This window comes from Lepidochelys kempii, chromosome 2 (assembly GCF_965140285.1).
Source record: "Lepidochelys kempii isolate rLepKem1 chromosome 2, rLepKem1.hap1, whole genome shotgun sequence".
In the NCBI taxonomy this organism is placed as follows: Eukaryota; Metazoa; Chordata; order Testudines; family Cheloniidae; genus Lepidochelys; species Lepidochelys kempii.
Window position 1 is genome coordinate 101093467 of NC_136381.1, and position 18049 is coordinate 101111515.

The window sequence follows — 18049 nt, forward strand, 5'->3', positions numbered from 1 at the left end:
TCCTAACTGTGTAATAAAGCTCAGCTTGTATTTATAAATGCATCAGGGTGTATGTGTGAGAGAGCAAATAACAAGGTAGTTGAAAAAATTAGCAACTCCTTCTCATCAGTTATGATGCGAACTATCCATCCACATCCAGTGAACGTGAAGTGGTAAGTGAAGGGGTTAAAACACTACACAGGTACAGATCCTGTGGCAATTACAAATGTTACTGAAATAAAAGCCAGAAACAGGAAGCCAAAAAAACAGGTCCCTAAGGCAGGCATCTGTCTTAAATGATATCATTTGTCAAGTTTCCAGCATCGTGTGGTTGTGAACACAAAAAGAAGTTCTGTGTTACACTAAGGACATTACATACTCATTAACTGGAATGTTCCTGAAGTACATACAGGATTTTCATTTAATAAAAAGCAGCTACTTGCCACTGCGCTGTATATAAAATAAATTCTAGATACGCTAATCGCCATTCAAAGATTTTCTACCCAGCTTTGGATAGGGTGTTTTTTCCCTCCCTCCCGTCTTTAGACCACATTGTAAGAATTTTAAACAGAATGTGTTATTGCCACAGGTTAAAAACCTTTTTAGAATCTTTGTATATCCTCTGAGATGTGGATTTTTGTGATGATGAAAATTGAAAGCACTAATGCTGTTATAAGAAAAATGACCTATAGGGACATTTATTTATTTATTACACATAGGGTAAAAAAGGTATTAAGGGAGAAAAATATAAGAACAAAATTACTCCTCTTCAGCTGTTCCCCCCCCCCAACAATAAACATAATTGTAATTAATTAGTATAATCCCTCTATTTATCCACACACCAGTAGTGCATTAGAGTTAATATACAAGCTCCCCTCTCACTCACTGCCCTGCCAATGACCTTAAGCCTGATGTGGAAGGAAGACCACTCTCCTTAGACTTGAGAAGCAATTTATCCACCATGATTGTTCAGTCCGGGCCCCCTCTCTAAAACCGAGACTGACAACTGTGTTGAATTATGGATGGTACATTTGTAGTGTGTACAATGGTATGCAAAGGAAGGTGCTGAGTCCATCAAACTCATTGCATTTAACATTGTAGGCTGGGTTTGTACAATGATCTGAGAAAAGACAGAGCCCTTGCTGAGTCATGACCCTGCATTTGCAAATATATTTCTGAGATTGTGTCTGAATGAGAAAATAGTCTTCTGTTTATCATAAATAAAAAACAGTTGCATAGTTTTTCCATTTGTAAAAACAGATTACATGAGAATATTTTTTAGTTTGATTTTATTTTACCTGGGATTTTTCCTTTCTCCCACATTTCAGGATTTAGCATATCCCCTCAAAACATAATAAATTTCTATTCTTTAGCTTAAGGGATCCATCAGTTAAAACGTTAGTCTTTCATCTTTATTACCCTCCCATTAAAATGAAAGAAACCGGGACTCACTTCAGTTTAGAAGAAGCAATTTAGTTGGTAATGTCCTTACTACGCACGTCTTTACAAAGAGAGAAAGTGCATTATTGCTTATATTTCACACATCTATCTGCATGAGAAGCAACTAAACCTTTCAGACACATACTATGTTAAATTTAATAATATTCTTTGATTAGATTATTTTATTACAACATTTTTCCATTACTAGTCATTTCCCATACACATTTACATTCATAAAATCTGTGGGTTTTTTGTGTGTGTGTTAACACAAGGCAAAGATTTTCTGTTTTGCCACAGCTGTTAGATCTGAAAGGGACAGATTAATAACTAACCACCACATTGGACTGGGTTTTCTTGTACATTGCAGCAGTAACCCTTTGCTATAATGAGGACACAAAGAGCCTCACATCAGGCTGCTCCTCTTCTTCATAACTCAAAAGCATCACAGTGGCAATAGCCTCCAGTGCTATTTGTCTTTAGTGCAGTTGTGACACTTCGGCATGATCCATAATTTGGCAGCTATTTACCGTGACATTTCCCTTCAGTGCAGCCATAACATTCAGTGAAGCCATTATTTGGTTCCATTTACCATATAAATTGTATTGTTGTGCATGCATGCTAGAAGCTACATTAGGTACCTGAAAATGAGTAAATCTTGTAAAATAGATACTAACGGCCATTCAGCAGTGGAATTTCTTTACTTCTCAGACTGAATGAGGAAAAAAATAACATTTTCAAATACTGTTTCAAACTTTTCCCTGAGCAACTGTAATTATTTGTCTGTATATAACATGGCAGCTATACTTGGCCACATTATTTAAAAAAATAAAAAAACAAAACATAAACCACCAAAAACTATAACCTGCTAGCAATCTAACTTAATTCAAAAAGGCATTAGGAGATTCCAGCATAGCAATTAAGTATGGAGCACCTCTGTGAAATGTGCTGAGGGGTACAGACCTGAATATACAATAGGGGGTGTGTGTGTCAGACCTGTATATATATATACATATATATATATATATATATATAGAGAGAGAGAGAAGCATATAGCCAGCCCTTCGTTACATTTCTTTGTTGTTTTCCATGGAAGCGTGCATGTGTAGGATGGGAGAACTCTGTCATTAGCCTCAACAAGCAATGTTAGGTTCTGTCGTAGCAAATTCATTTAGAAAGGTAAAATTAGGATGTAGCGCCAGCAACTACAGCTTGATCAGTTGCTTTTATTAATAATATTATTATTTAAATCCCCACTCTCTACAAATAGTATACTTAGTACTTCCCAGGCCCATGTATTATTATTTTGAATCACTTAAGTCCCCACTGTGCACACAGCTTTTAATACACCTTTTTTGCAAGCATATTAAGTGTATTGTTATTAATCCCTTGCTGTGAATCTACAGTATTTCTTTTCCTTGTACATTCAATGTCCTATACTTATTTAAACCCTCATTGTGTGCATGCCATATATATATAGTCTCTTGTCCATCTAATATTGTAGCATTATGTATACATACCACAGCTTGCTTATCCAAAATGAGCCTTATGCAGACTGTAGCCAGTTCACAACACATACTTTTGAATAAAAAAAGAAAAAAGTTGTCTATGTTCTCACATACCTGAGAATTATCCGCATAATTTGTGTGACTCAAATACCTGCATTTTTCCCACATAAAGCTGCTCTTTACAGTAATCTAAAACTAGTAATAACTTATCTTTAAAAAGCAAAGGGGGGGGGAGATCCCTGACTATCCTGGATTCATTCACAGAAGAACAATCATACATATTTAAGACGTCTCTTTAACATACTCGAGAAGTTTGATAAAAAATGACAAACCCATTGCTACAGCCAACCTAGACAACAAAAGTCTTTAGAATCAGTAAACAGGGAATTCAGGTTCTACATATAAAGAAGCTGAACTTTGGTAATAATGTTACAAGTGTATTGAAGTGCTGAAGAGTAGCTCAAAAGCCACAATTAGAACAAAAACAAATAATGTCACATTTGAATATAAATATAAGAATGTGCCAAATGTGCCTCTATTCCCTGATCTTATTTGTATTAGTGATGGAGCTTGTGGCAGTTACTACTTTTCTAAATAATCTTTAGGCATATAACAGTTTATGAAATACTGAACGTCATAGATGCACATGGTACACTACTATACATAATAAATCTTAGGCCAAATGCACAACTTGAGTTATCCGATTTCAAAATATTGTTCTTCATGAGGAAGTTCCCTGCACACTACAGACTGTTAACAACTATGGTTCCTTGTCTGGACTTTATCAGTTAGTACAGATCTGAATTGTTTTCTCAGACACTTGTATTGCCCATGGATATGAATATTTTAACACCCCCCCTCCTTTTTTTTAACACTAGAGAGGACCAGTCACATTGGAGTAAAAATATATCACATTAGGACTCTCTGACTGTGGTCTGATCTTGTGAGGTTTTGAGTGCCTTGCCTTTATCTGGCATCAAAAAGTAAAAGGAGTAGGAGTAAAAACAAACCCATCCCACCATGGTAACTAGTTAGCAGCAAGCCACATGGTTTGAGGAACCCTAGAATGTCCCTGTAGAATAATCTAGGCTTGCTTGATTATAAGAAAAAGCAAAGAGTTTGAAAATGCGATGACTGACACAACTCTACCTTCTCCTGAAAACACCTGAACTGATACCAACATTCAAAAATGGCAGAAAAGGAATGATTCTTTGCTGGATACTAATCTGTTAACCAGTAATAACAGATGTAAACTATCAAATTACAGTGGGAATGCAATATTAAATCATAAATTGAAAAGTGATTTAACTTTTCTATGGGTTCCAGGTTTGTTAGTATAATTGAAGCATTTACCTACCAAATATTACTTTCAAGAAAGCTAAATCTTATGTGCACAACCAGTCCTGATTATTGCCCAAGATGTAAAATTAACCCTGGATTTTTTTTTCTATTTAATATGGGAATGTCCTATGATACAAGGGAACTAGAAGTTTATCATCAGATGCCTGATCCTGTGAGCTGCCAGTGCTCTCAAAGTCCATTAAAATTAAAATACTCTGACTTCAATGGGTACAGCTGGATCAACCCCTAAAAGTGTAACTACATTAATGAACAGTATAAAACAGTAATGAACAGTATAAAAGATTTACTGTTTTGGAAAATGTTACCATGTCTATGTTGTATTCCCATTTTACGTCTAGGTAATAGCACCTCCTCAGCCAGGAATAACTTTCAAAACAGAACAAATATTTTAACTGAACCCACTGTGTAAACCATGGATTCTTAAACTTCATTGCACCGTGACCCCCTTCTGACAACAAAAGTTACTACATGGCCCCAAGGCAGGGGACTGAAACCTGAGTCTGCCCGAGCACTGCTGCTCTGGGGGTGGGGGTGGGGGCAAAGCCCGAGCTTCACCACCCTGGGTAGGGGGGCCCTAAGCCAAAGCCCAAGGACTTCATCCCTGGGCAGGGGGCCTGTACCCTGAGCCCCACTGCCCAGGGCTGAGGCCAAAGGCTGAGCCCTAGACGGTGAGACTCGGGCTTTGGCCCTGGGTAGTGGAGCACCGGTTTCGGCTTTGGCCCCAGGTCCTAGCCAGTCTAACGCCAGCCCTGTCGACCCCATTAAAATGGGGTTGTGACCAACTTTGGGGTCTGACCCACAGTTTGAGAACCGCTGGTGTAAACTATTCCCTAGTTATGTTTTTATTTATACATATGTGTATTGGGCACAGAGAATTTATACAAATGACCTTGCTCTTTGCCATAAGGCCTACACAGTAGCAATACTAAATAATAACTACTAACTTTGCTATGAGAAGCTGTACCAAATATTCATCACTGTTTTAAGGACATTATAATATACTGCACCTCTATGGAAGAGCTAAGCTACAAGAAGTGTATCAATATGAAAAAATACCACACACACAGAGATAGCTTTCTGCACTTTATTAAATTGTTAGTACAAGTAAAGGACCTCAATACATGTAAACACAATTCAGAACTAAAGCCCAATTAGCTCATTTAGTAGTTTAATGGGGAGAATAAAGGGTAAACAATAAAGATAATAAACACCAGGGCAAAGGTATAAGATGACTATTCCAAAAGGTAACCAAAGACTTGAATGAAAATGGCAGGGTTATGTATAGTTGCAAACTCTGAAATTTTTTTTTTAAATTGTGAGTATGTGTGTTCCCTCCTTCCCTCTTCTCCCCACCCCACTTCATTTTTCTGCCATGTTAGAACTAATGGATAGATTTTCCATATAGAACTGGTCATGAAATCTGATTACCATGCACAATGTATCATTACTGAGTTTGCAACCCAAAAAAGTAAAAAGATAATTTTTAACTTTGGTTTCCCAGAAATGTCAAGCATTAACAAAGCATCAACAAAATGTTTTGTTTTGCTGTACATGAAAGATATTTTTAAAATCACAGGATCTAAATTGCAGAAATGTAATGTTTCCAAAAAGGATTTAAAAGCTTATCAAAAAAACTGATGGATCAGCCTCTGAATCATCATTTATTCTAACTGCCCAGAATAATGTTCATATCTAGTATTAGCCTGAGCACCACTGTCTGTAAAAGTTACAGAATCGAACACAAGCATGTTAAGTCCTTGCTACAGGCACTGGCTAAATTTAAGCTTTTTTTTTTTAAATCAAAACTTTTTATTAACAACTTAATATAGTTTTAATATACTATCCTTTACCAATTTTTTTTTAAAATGGTTTCTAGTAATTCTGAGGCATAAAGTGCCTATTTTCTCTCTCTTTTGATTTATATCATTGTTCTGTTTTTACAGCTTACTGTTGACAGAGTTAGGTAATTCAACTACAATTTTTCCAATGTTTTTTCCCATGTACATATAATCTACAGCACGGAATACAGACTCCAAGCCAGTGAACTTGCCCTCTGGAGACATGTCTCCGAGGTCCACCTCACAAACCAGTTCTCTACTTTTATACATTGTGAGTAAGTGCTCCATAGCCATTTTATATTCAGAAAGGTAATGGTTCAGGAAGAAACCCCGGATGCTGGCAGATTTCTTCAGCAGTTTTGCTGGCAACATTTCTGCTTTAACAGGCTGAAGGCCAGTAGGATTTTGATAGCCAGAGATAAACCCAATAACTATCAGGCGCCCTTTGGTAGCCAAGGAGTTGACAGCCAAGTCAAACATCTTTCCACCAACAGATTCATACACTACATCCATACCTTCTGGATAGTCCCTTTTAAGAACAGCAGCAACATTTTCAGTTTTGTAGTTGATGGGATGGTCACAGCCAATGGATTTCAGAAAGCCAGCCTTTTCATCACTGGAACAAGTTCCAATTACATGGCACTTTGCCTTCTTTGAAAGCTGCACAGCAAACTGGCCTGTTCCTCCTGATGCTGCGGTCACTAAAACCTTCTTGCCTTCAGACAATTCTCCAAGCTCCTTCAGACTGATGTACGCCGTTGCGCCACTTACCATTAGAGTAAGAAACTCAGGTTTCACAGAAGGTAGAAGAACTGCTTGTTTGGCAGGCACAACTGTATATTCAGCAAAAGAACCAGGTGTCATATAGGCCACAGCTTGGCCTACTGTGTATCTGGCACTAGCACTGAGGCCTAAAGCTACCACATCACCAATACCTTCAAAACCTGCATCAAACGGGGGTTTAACTGAAGTGTCATACCGGCCAGCTGAGTAGTTTATGTCAGATGCATTAATGCCGATAAATCTAGAAGAAAACAAAAATTTGTTAACATGCTTTCTTTGTCAAGTACTTTGCCATGTGAAAAAGCATCCACTTACATTTACTGGGTAAGATATAACAAGGCATATTCAAATATACCAGTAACTGGAAAAAATGTTCACCTCATACTATTAAAAAAAATGTCCGTATACATAGCATAGCAGTGATCTTAATCAGACTTTTGTACCTTAAGTTTCTAATATTGTAGAAATTTTAAATACTTTTTAAAAAATAAGACATTTCTGCATGGCCATTTTAACCACAATAAGCAAACCAAAAATAATTGTGTATGAGACTGGAAAATTAAAATTAATTGACCACTCTACAAAAGATATAAAAACAACTCTGTGGAATAAAATATGTGTAAAGTGCTAAATATGTTGATTCTGGCAACAAATTTACATTTCTGATTATAATAATATGTTAATGACTAACGATAATATTAAGTATAAATGTCATCTACAAGGTCATTGATCATAACATGTTACTGAAGGCAAGTTTTCTTTTTAATTATGATGTGATTATAGGAAATTTGCTAATTTCAACATTATTAAAATATTTTGATTTATACCAATTACTTGCAACACATCAAAACACCATTGTACAGAAGGACTGAAATTGTAACAGAGTATTGAATGTTTAGAAGTCCTATTGACCTCTAACAGGTGAAAAAGAATGCCAATGTTTTCAAAAAACACACATGTACACTAAACTTGATTAGCAGTAAAAGAGATAATCATGGTATCACAATCTACTTTAATTGTACAGGCGATATTTTACTAACAAGATTTTTCCATGTCAATGTAGTTCATAACTAAAATACCTTGCTACACAAAGGGAAAGTGGATGGGGAGCATCTGTTAACTAGAAAATGTGAAGAAGCTTGCACATGCAACAGAAGAATCCCAGATTTTTACTACATGTGGAAGCGATAACCTAAAGATTATAGAATTTGGTGTCATATGAAAAACTGTAGAAGTATGCAAACAGTGCAATTTTAATGGTCAGTTAGCAATATTTTCAAATTTTGTGTATGTGAGATTTTAAAGTGCTTACACACACAGTACACAAAGAAATGAGAAACTGAAAAATGCTTTATTTTGATTTTTTTTCAGTTCCTTATACTATGGAGAATCTCAGAGTTTCACTAATATAAAGTGTGTATCATACACACACATACAGCAAGACAGTCTTATTAATATAAATATATATAATATACACACAGGTGGAGAAAGAAGAATGTGACTTTTGTTGCTTTCCTTAATTCTGCATTAAATCCTCTGTTCAACTGTAACAAAGAATGTTTATGTCCTATTTATAGATACAAAAAAATCTACCATTCTCTTTTAATTTACATAATTCCAATGTCCCATTCTTTAAAAAACAAACAAACAACCACAAGCAGCTTCCACAGCAAAACATGTCTCCTCAGGACATTTGAAAAAAAGTACCAGAAAGCCAAGGCGCAATTGGTGCTACAACTCTGCATTAGATTAGAAAACCCAACTTTTAGCAGTGGGGTTTAAAAACAGAGAGATGGTTATCTCCCTCCTTTCCCTCCCTTATCCCTACAAGGAGAACCTTCAACCCATGGATTTACCACCTCTCCTCCACTTCCAGCCAATTTACCCCTGAATTAGCCTCCTACAGACAGAACCTCCTTCCTGGTGCAGAGATCCTATTCATGCGCCTTTGATTTTTGCACTATGTGAAACAGGCATTCCCTGTATGCAGTGCATCCTAAAGAAGGGAGGAATTAAAAAAAAAACACAACTTTTCTCCCCCACTCTTTGCAATCCCATTTTCTTTTCACCTAAGAATCATCGTTCTTAAAATGGAAAGAGAGGGATAGAGCAAGACAGGTAAATAACCGTCTAAAGCTGGAAACTTTGTGTGTGTGTGGGGGGGGGGTAAGGGAGGGGGGGAGGAAGGCGGAATGGAAGTACTGCAGTTAGCCAGATGTCTGGTAAGCAAGTGTCCTTAACATGCTGCTTTTTACCAGGAGAAAATTCAAATCATTCCCCATCTTTTCCCCTTCACCCGGCTCCACCAGCAGCTGAAACGTGTGTGCGTGAGAGAGAAGAGGGCGATGCAATGGCAGATCTCGGGGAAAGACACAGTGCAGAAGAAGTTGGTGCTTGCCTGGCACCTCCCCACCTTTTATGGTAACCGTAATAGGGGGGAAAGTGCCAGTGTTGACACCAATAGGAGTGTGATGCCTCAGCGGGGCTTCGAGGCTCCGCCAGGGACTACGAGTGGGGGCATCTCTCTGAGGACATTCCATCCTAGCACTCCCTCCCTCTGGCCCCTATTCTCCACCCCGGCACCTCCACCTCCTTCTCCAGCACTTGGCCACTTGCAGCTATCCCTCCCATGCAAGGCTGGATGTGCAGATGCGGATGCCTTTCCATCTCAGCTGGAACTGGGGTCTGCGTCTCTTCGGTGGCTGTATTGCTAGGGGATTTTGAGATACGCACAGGTCAACCTGTGGAGAAACCATTTGAAAGACTGTTCTCTTGTTCGCGATCCCTGCATTTTCCATTTAAAACGGGGCTAGGCGCCTCAGCAAAAAAATAGATTATTAGGAGGAAATAAAGAAATGCGAACTACTATATAATGTGTACGTGGCTTGCTGGTAATATTTGTTCTTACCATTCCATTTCTCCCCCCCCCCACCACCCCCCAGTCTTCCGAGCTGCCTCTGCTGTGTGAAATGATTCTCTCGGGACTAGGGGAATCATTATTATTAATCAATATAGTCTCCAAGCTTGCTAAAGTACTCCCCACCCCACGCTTTTTTCTCAACCCACCAATATTTGTATAACTCCCATTTGTGTTCGCATCTAGTTTTTTGTTGTTTTTTTTAAACGTAGTCTCCCTAAATTTCTCATATGCAAAAAATGATCAAACCACAAATGTCGGGATTCAAACGTACTGTCTAAATCCTTTCAAGGTACTATGAGGGAGATGGTTTGCTGTGCTGTGCCCCGGACGTTTTCAGACCCTTTCATTTTAAACGCAGAAATAAATTCAAGATCAACTTCCAAACTTGTGTCTGAGAGAGCGAGACGAGGTGGGTGTAGGGGGGGAGTAAAGAAGTGCACTCTGGGTTTGCAGTATGCCCTCAGAATTCTTTTCAAGTGATCTGTCTGTTTTAATTCCCAAATTTAAAATGCCTTTGTTATTTGACTATGGACGGTCTGGTGAGGGCACCGTCTTCCGCTATTTTCAAAATCTGAAGCGCTGAGACACCGAACCAGACTAGGGCTGGCTTTTCCCAAAATAATTACACACTCCGAGTCACCCGCTTTTTTTACACTGAAGCGTGCTGAACCCCTTACTATTGTTTATTATAAAACCAGGACGAGCCCGAGGAGGGGTGAAAATGCTGCTTCTCGCACCACAACAAAACGTAAGAGACAAATTCAGCACAAAAGCCTTCAACACAGAGACAAAACAAAGTAATCCAAACTAGGAGCGCAGAAGAAAAACAAATTCTCAACCCAAACACTCAGCAGAAATAATCCCCCACCCCTCCCACTGTGATCCGCCAAACCATGAATCAAAAACTCCCCCCCCCCTTCCATTTCAATAAACTTTTTTCCCCCATTGACTTCCACCTCAGCAGAAAATCGTTAAAAATATTTTGGAAACGAAATAACCTGTCACTCCTTTACAAAAAGCTCGAAAACATGGCATAATTTAGGGGAAACCTGGGCTTTTGTCTTTGGGTCGTTCTTCTGCAATAAAACAGAGGCACCTTTCTCCCTCTTGAAAATAGAGCGAATGCACATAAGAAGCGTAAATGGTTATGTTAAGGATTCTATTCCCCTTCTCCCTCCCTCCTTCACTCGAAAGAGAAAGTTTATTGTTTTAAATCGATTTCTAGTTTAAAAGCATTGCTCTGAGAGTAAAGGCTATGATGGATTTTTTCTGCTAAGAACTAAGGGAATCATCTTGGGTTATTTTTCCACCGAAGGAAAAAGGGGTGGAAAAGTCCCACTTAATAGAAGAGCATCTTTGAAAACCAATAAATACAAGGACCCCAAAGCAGTTTTCCACAGTATTCCCCTAAATCCAAAAGCAGATTTTACTGCGGTGAATGAGGATTGTTTTGCATAAAAAGCTCGAAGCAATTAATACTGTTCATGGGCGTGACTGGGACTAAAATGAACAAATCCGCAACTGCACCCTTCAAACTCAAACCATGTATTGTTTTGTTTTTAAGATCCTGTAGGCTTCTACCTATTGTAAAATGTGTTTTTAAGAATAAATAAAGCCAGGGACACATTTTGTCCTTTCGGGATGGGAAACAGCTTCCCCAGGCTAGTACAAAAGGGGAAAGGGAGGCTTGTTTCCTGCTGCAGCTCTCAGGAGGCACAAGCAGAGAATATATATATAGGGATGTGATGTGAGATTCCTCAGCAAATAATAATAAAGAGAAAACTCCACACAGCCCCAAACAATACAAAATGTTTCAACTCCAAACCTCAATTTATTATTTTTCCCCACTTCCACCCCTTTTTATAAACTGATATGTGTTAAAATACAGTAACTGCCTGGCTGAGTCTCTAGACCAGCTCCTGCTCTCACTCTGGTGCGAGCCCTCCACTGTGAGGTGTGCACGTCCCTCTGGCTCCCAGGGAGCCCACTCAGGACCAAGGAAGGGGGGGGGGGGAGGAAGGAAGCGTTACACTGAACAAAATTAATTACATGAATAAATTTAAAATTTCATAGGAAAACAGGAGTGTGTGGGGGGGATTGGGGGAATTAGAGAACAACGACGTAACAACCTTATCATATCCAGCTAGGCAGAACTAAGACTTGCTACATTTTTCTGTAGCTGTTTGTAGTGTGAGGCAGTCGGGTCCCTTCCAAGAAAAGGAATTTAGCTACAGCCTGATGCCTGTTTCATGCCATTATTGTTTCAGGGCCATTCCTTCTTAGATACAGCAAGTCAGGGCTTTAGACCTCTCTGGCTCTCTCCAACTCTCTCTCACAAAAATCCTATAGGTTGATGGCAGCAGCGGATTAAAGTTTTGTATGGAGCTTTTTCAGTCGCAGGAGAAGTCCATGCCTCTCTCTTCCGTGTGCAGGTATTGCAGATTAGATACATTATGAATCCCCCCTCCCACACACAACAGAGATTAGATACAGATAAGGTACACACACATTTCTATTAAACTTCCAGTTTTGATCTCACATCTGTTAGTGTATTTCCACATGCACTGTCTTTAAACAACCAGTTCTACGTATGGAGAGGTTTTTGTTAGACAAGTCTTTTAAAAACAGGTTTCCCCCATTTCCTCTCTTGACAGCAACAGTTACATAATCTTCCTTGGGGTTTCCAGAGTTCCAGCTTCTACCAAGGAAAGTTAGACCTTTAAAGCTCCACTTTGTCTTAAGGAATGATACCATCTAGGCGGGAACTAATAAAAATAAAGAAGCCATTTGGGGAAAAGGTACATTTTGTCCTCACAGTCTTCATTTTATTGGGAGCTGACCAAGAAGCTTGAACGGACAGTACTAACTAGCACACAATTTACTGCTTATTATGTTAAGCAAAATGTCACATCTTTACTCCCTGGGTGACCCTGTTGGCCATTAAAAATAGCCAACAATTTAGAAATCCTACTTCCCATAGGAGACTCACAGTGGTAATAAACTTTCTAAAAGGCTAGAGAGGCTTATGCGGTTTGTTAAAAGCTTATGGCACATCGAGAAGCTTCTCCTTTCCTGGTTTTAATGTTTGCACTTCAGGGGGAAGAAGAGAATGGAAGTAAGTGGTGGCCAGACGGCTGAAGGGTGACAGGGAAAGGAGAGTCGCACTGACAGACTGAGGTCCTCTGCCAGTTCCTGTTGATTCAGACTCACTAAAGGTTAGTGACGTGGAGGACTACCGGTGGGAGGAACCCCTACAGACACACAGGGAAACATACTCGCGGTTGTACACATACATAACACATAAAACAATCACTGGTGGATGCTCTATCTACACTTACACACTCAGACCATGACTATAAATACCACAGTCACAGACTGCTATAAATTAACGTCACACCGACTTTTACATGGCTAAGACAGACACACACGCTGGTGGCTGTATGTAAATGTAACACACACGAACCTGGGAGGGACTTAGAAATCATGTTCTGGTTTTTCAGTCCCTCCTGAACACTTAGCCGCACGTGCAGCTTTCTGTTTAAGATCAAGCTGCCCTCTCCCACTTGAAAATAGTAGCTTGAAAATGGCTACTAAAAACAGGGATTTGTGAGGCTGTGCGCTCTTCCTCCGGGGTAGGAGAGTAAATACTGCTTCATCAGCTGCATTCGTAAGGAAGGAGAAACCCAAACAAAAGATGTAAAAATCCCCACCCAACCCAATGCGAGGGGAGGAAATGAATGTGGTCTCAGACATTCAAAACAAACAACAACAACCCAACAACAAAATCAAATTACCAGGCGCCAGATGGCAGCTGGTACAACCTGATAGGATGACAGAGCAAGAGAAGGCCACAGGAGGTGAGAAGTCAGAGGGAGTTTGAGCAGGAAAAGGGCTCAGACCCCACGGCTAGGAAGGCAGGTGAAGAGAGGAGTTGGGGGCTGGAGAGGGGAAGGGAACTCACCTGTTTCGGACAAGAAGATCTCCATCTCCCGGGAGTGGTACAGGCGCGTCCTGCCGCAGGGTAACAGCCTCTCGGAAGTTTGAGCTCAGCTTAGTCACCACCAGCTTCTTCATGGAGCTGGGGATAGACGAGCCCTGGAAATCCAGAAAGTGACGGGAGTAGGACATGTCCAGGATGGGCCGGGGCCGAGCACCACCAAAGCAGGACCCGAAGGGACCCTCCAGAGGGCACAGCTGCTGCCGCCGTCTCCTCCAGAACCGAGATCCCCAGCACCTCAGCAAAGCGCTGCTTTTTGTATTAAAACTCATTCCCAGCCTTGGACCTCTTTCCCACCCACCCTCATCACCCTCGGGGGGTGTCCAGCTAAGAGGATTCTTCGGACAGCTTGCAAAACCCACCACCACCAAACTCACAAGAGGAGACACTCTGACTCTCTGCACATAGCTATTTGTGTATGTAAATAACGTCTAATGTAGCAAGCTGCAGCCTGTCTGCGTCCTCCCAACCCAGCCCCTCCACAACACGGAAACACCAGAGAAGCAGCAGCACCAGCAAGATGATCCCCTAGAGCTGATCTTCATTTACCGTCACTAACATGAAACAGGAACAAAGTTCACCCTCCTAACACAGTCCCGCCTGCAAAGCTGCTGCAACAGCAAAAAAATGTGGGTGCGTGTGTTTGTGTGTGATCTGCAACAACACAGAAACACATGCATGCATGCCTCTGTATAATATAACCAAATCTGATCACCGCAGCCAGGGATTTCTTACTTTCGGTAAAATACAGATTTGCAAGATTTTCCGTTCAATTTTTGTTTTGTTTTTTAGTTTGCATGCTGCGTTTTAGCAAGGGATTTAAAATATGTAAATATAAAAACGTGCCGCATTCCCACCCCCACGCCCCTAGTTTATAAAAGACGGATATGATCCCTTTAAAAACGTTGAAAGAAAACACGAATAAATTATCAGATCAATAAGGTTAGAATAGTAAAGAGAAGTTGCAGCTAATCTTCTAATGTTGTTATTAAGAGCAGCTGGGGAGCTCCAGGCTGCCGATACAGGCACCGCCCCTTCCGTGCGAAACATTCACTTCCTCGCAAGGTGGTACAAATCAACCCAGAGCCGCTAGCAACCGCCAGTGGATACAGCACTTAGATTTGGGGGAGAATAAAAGCACTACGATTTATGAAAGGATTTAAAGCATCTTAAGGATTTTTGTGTGTGTTCTGTCTATAAAGAAAAAAATACTGCTGACGTCCTTCTAGTCGGGAGACACACACACGTGAAATGCACTTTATAGCCTCACGGATTTTATAGCTCTCTATAACCCGTGTACAGTTAAAAGAAACAGTGGATCCTTCTCCCACCCCCTTTTAGCTATGGCATTAAAAATGTTGCCATATATTTATTGTGGCCTAAAATATTTTTTCTACTCCCCCGTATCTTTAGGAGAGGATTTTTAAATCAACTTCTGCAATGCAGAATTACTTTTGGGAGAGTATTTATAGGAAATCAACTGGGAGGTTAAAGGACTCAAGTAAATGTTTTGATAGAACTGCCAGTCTGTACTTGGTGATGGTGGAAGTTAATTTAATAGATCTGTTGCAATGGTGTAGGAAGAATTCATGTATAACTCACATGGAATTAACTCCATCATTCCAATATGCACAACTCATTTCTTAATTGCATGGTATTAATCATTAAAATCATAATAAAATCACCTTTTTGCCTTAAAGGAAGCAAAGTTATAGCTTCAAGTGTTCTCCTTTAGGAATCAGTGTGTATTTTAATTTTCTTGCCTTAAAAAAAGGGGGGGGGGAACACCTTCTGTTCTTGCAGTTAGCAATATACGAATCCCTAGACATAAACTATGCAAAATCTGTTAGCAGTATTTCATATATTGCAGTTCTTGCTTTGCAATGTGTTGGTGTTTTAAATTAAGGGGGACCTGTAATCTCACACAAATCATCCTAAATTCAAGGAGGGGGAATAATGTTTTTGTGTGCCAAGGCTAGGTAGCATCTCTTGCTTTCTAAGTTTGCCAGGACTAGACATTTGCTTAAGTTAAATCAGCACATGCGTCTTGTATAGTACTTTAGCAAGTGGATTATAATAACAAAACCCCTCAATGTGTGCCTCACATGAGAAATATTTTATGCTATGCTGTATTAAGACTTTTTTTTGTCATATTGTTTAGCTCTGGAAAAAATGAAAACAAAGCAATTAAAAAGATTGACAGGTATGGGTTTGTGTGAGACCTATTTGTAATTGTCAGGGTGACGTTGGCAAGAGGAGGAGGAGTAAAAACTGAAGCAGGAAAAGCAAGCTCGATGTGTCTGTCTATCAGTTGAGACTGTCTGAAAGCTCTGGGATCTGAATGTGTTACATTTCAGTGAAAAGAGAAGAGAGGGAGAGTGGATCTCTTTCTCTCCCAGGAGTTTAAAGGGGGGGAAACAGTTCACGTTAATCTCTCCCACCCAGTGAATATCTTTTCTTTTTCTGCCCCTTTGCACACACTCTCTGGGGTTTTTCTTGGTTTTGGCTTTTTTTTGTTTTTCTGTTGCAGATCAAGATCAACCAAAAAAAATCCATGATAAAAATGTGTTTGAATTATATTTAGTATCAGAAGAAGCTGCTATCTGTGGAGGAAAAGAAAGGGGGGAGCAAGGCAGAAAAGTAGTCCTCTCCGGTGCTGACACTGTTTGATCTCTGACTGTTTGGAAGGTGGAGGAGTGACTGACATTTCCCATCCGGTGCATATGTATGTATGGGGACTTTACTCCTTTTTATTATTTGCTTTCTTGCTCTAAGACTAAGTGCTGAGAGGAGAAGGAGAGACTGGATCGACCTCGTTTTTTGCACAAAGAAAAAACTATTATCAGCGCAATAAAAAAAAACCAAACCAAACCCAGAGAAACCCAACAACAACAACACACAAATCCACGAGCTTGAAACAAGCCAGCGAGCGAGAAAGTTGCGCTTTGAGACTCTTTGATCTTGGAGAAAGGGGGGGTGGAGTGGGGAGTGACTGAATTTACCGTCTCATCGTTGCGGCTTGCTCAGTGCTCCACCGAGAAGAAGTGATTTAAGGGAGGGAGGAGAGGGGGGAGAAAAAGACGAAGGGGGGGGGGGAGAGAAAAAAGAAGGAAAGCAAGAGAATGGATTTGGGCTGAAGATTGAACTGATCCAATCTATTCATTTTCCACATCTCTCCACTTGCATCTTCCCTGCCGCTGCTGCTGCGAGGACTGAAGAGCTTTGTCTTTTAAGGAACTTAAAAGAGGGGGAGAGAGAGAGAGAGCGCGAGCGAGGAAAATTAACCTCGTCAATGAAAACATTTCCCGAGCAAGTTTTTGGAGTGGCGGCGGAAATTGGCAACCCTGTCACCAGGCTGTGGCTTGCCTCATCCCACACCCCCCCACCCCCCTCCCTCCACACCCCGCTTGCAGCGCAGGGAGCTGACCTGGGGAGGGGGGACCCAAACCAGCCAAGAAGAGAATCCAGCCAAACTTTTTTTTCTTCCTCCACCCCCTCCCCACTCCATTCCTCCCTTCTCTCCTTCTAGGCGGAATTAGAAGTTGAATCCGTTTTCTCTCCCCTTGCCCTCCTCCCCCCCCCCTTTTTTTTTATTTGTGTGTGTGTGTTTGTTTCTGCATGAGAAGAGTGGGCTTGGAAGAGGAGTCCTGTGCGGAAACTCTCCAGCGGCTGCAGCGGAGGAGGAGGCGGAGGGCGGCGGCGGAGGCAGCACCAGCATGCCGAGGAGAAAGCAGCAAGCACCCCGGCGCTCTGCAGGTAACACCCTCCTCCTCCCCAGCCACAGCCCCTCGCACTTGCAGTCTCTCGCATTACAGCGGCATAGGGGAGCAGCGAGGGCAAAGCAGGGGAGGGGTTAACCCAGCAAGAAATATCCGCCACCAGGCAGGGGGAGATTCTCGATCGCTGTCGATTTCGTGAACATCTCAGATTTTTACCTCCCCCCCCCCGCCGTTTTGTTTGGGGTGGGTGTGGGTGGGAGAGGGTTAAAACCACGTCTCGGCGGGGGAAGGAGGGAGGCTGTAGTTTCTGTTTCTTTGTAGGCAAAGAGCTCGAGCGATCGGCGTAGTTTCTGAGGTGTGTCACTCAGATCCTGTCAGCCTCCATCCTCTGTGCTGTTGCCAACACGTTTAGAACTGGAAACTTCATTTTGTGGCAGTTCTGTATCTCTGCATGTAGTGTGTGTGTGTGTGTGTGTGTGTGTACAGTGTGTGTGTGTGAGTGCTGC

At 40.9% G+C, this 18049-nt stretch overlaps 2 protein-coding genes across 2 annotated transcripts in view; one reads left to right on the plus strand and one right to left on the minus strand.

Moving 5' to 3' along the window:
* Positions 1-5354: 5354 nt before the first annotated feature.
* PTGR3 (prostaglandin reductase 3) lies at positions 5355-14867 on the minus strand. The gene is made up of 2 exons (XM_073331777.2): positions 13789-14867; positions 5355-7148 (listed from the first exon to the last, which is right to left on the minus strand). The coding sequence occupies exons 1-2, from the start codon at positions 14094-14096 to the stop codon at positions 6224-6226; spliced, it is 1233 nt and encodes a 410-aa protein (XP_073187878.1). The 5' UTR covers positions 14097-14867; the 3' UTR covers positions 5355-6223.
* Positions 14868-16897: 2030 nt separating this feature from the next.
* TSHZ1 (teashirt zinc finger homeobox 1) overlaps positions 16898-18049 on the plus strand; it is a 56212-nt gene continuing 55060 nt past the window's right edge. Inside the window, exon 1 of the mRNA XM_073331778.2 lies at positions 16898-17580. Within this exon, the coding sequence (XP_073187879.1) occupies positions 17541-17580 (40 nt within the window). The 5' untranslated portion in view covers positions 16898-17540. The remainder of the gene's footprint in view (positions 17581-18049) is intronic.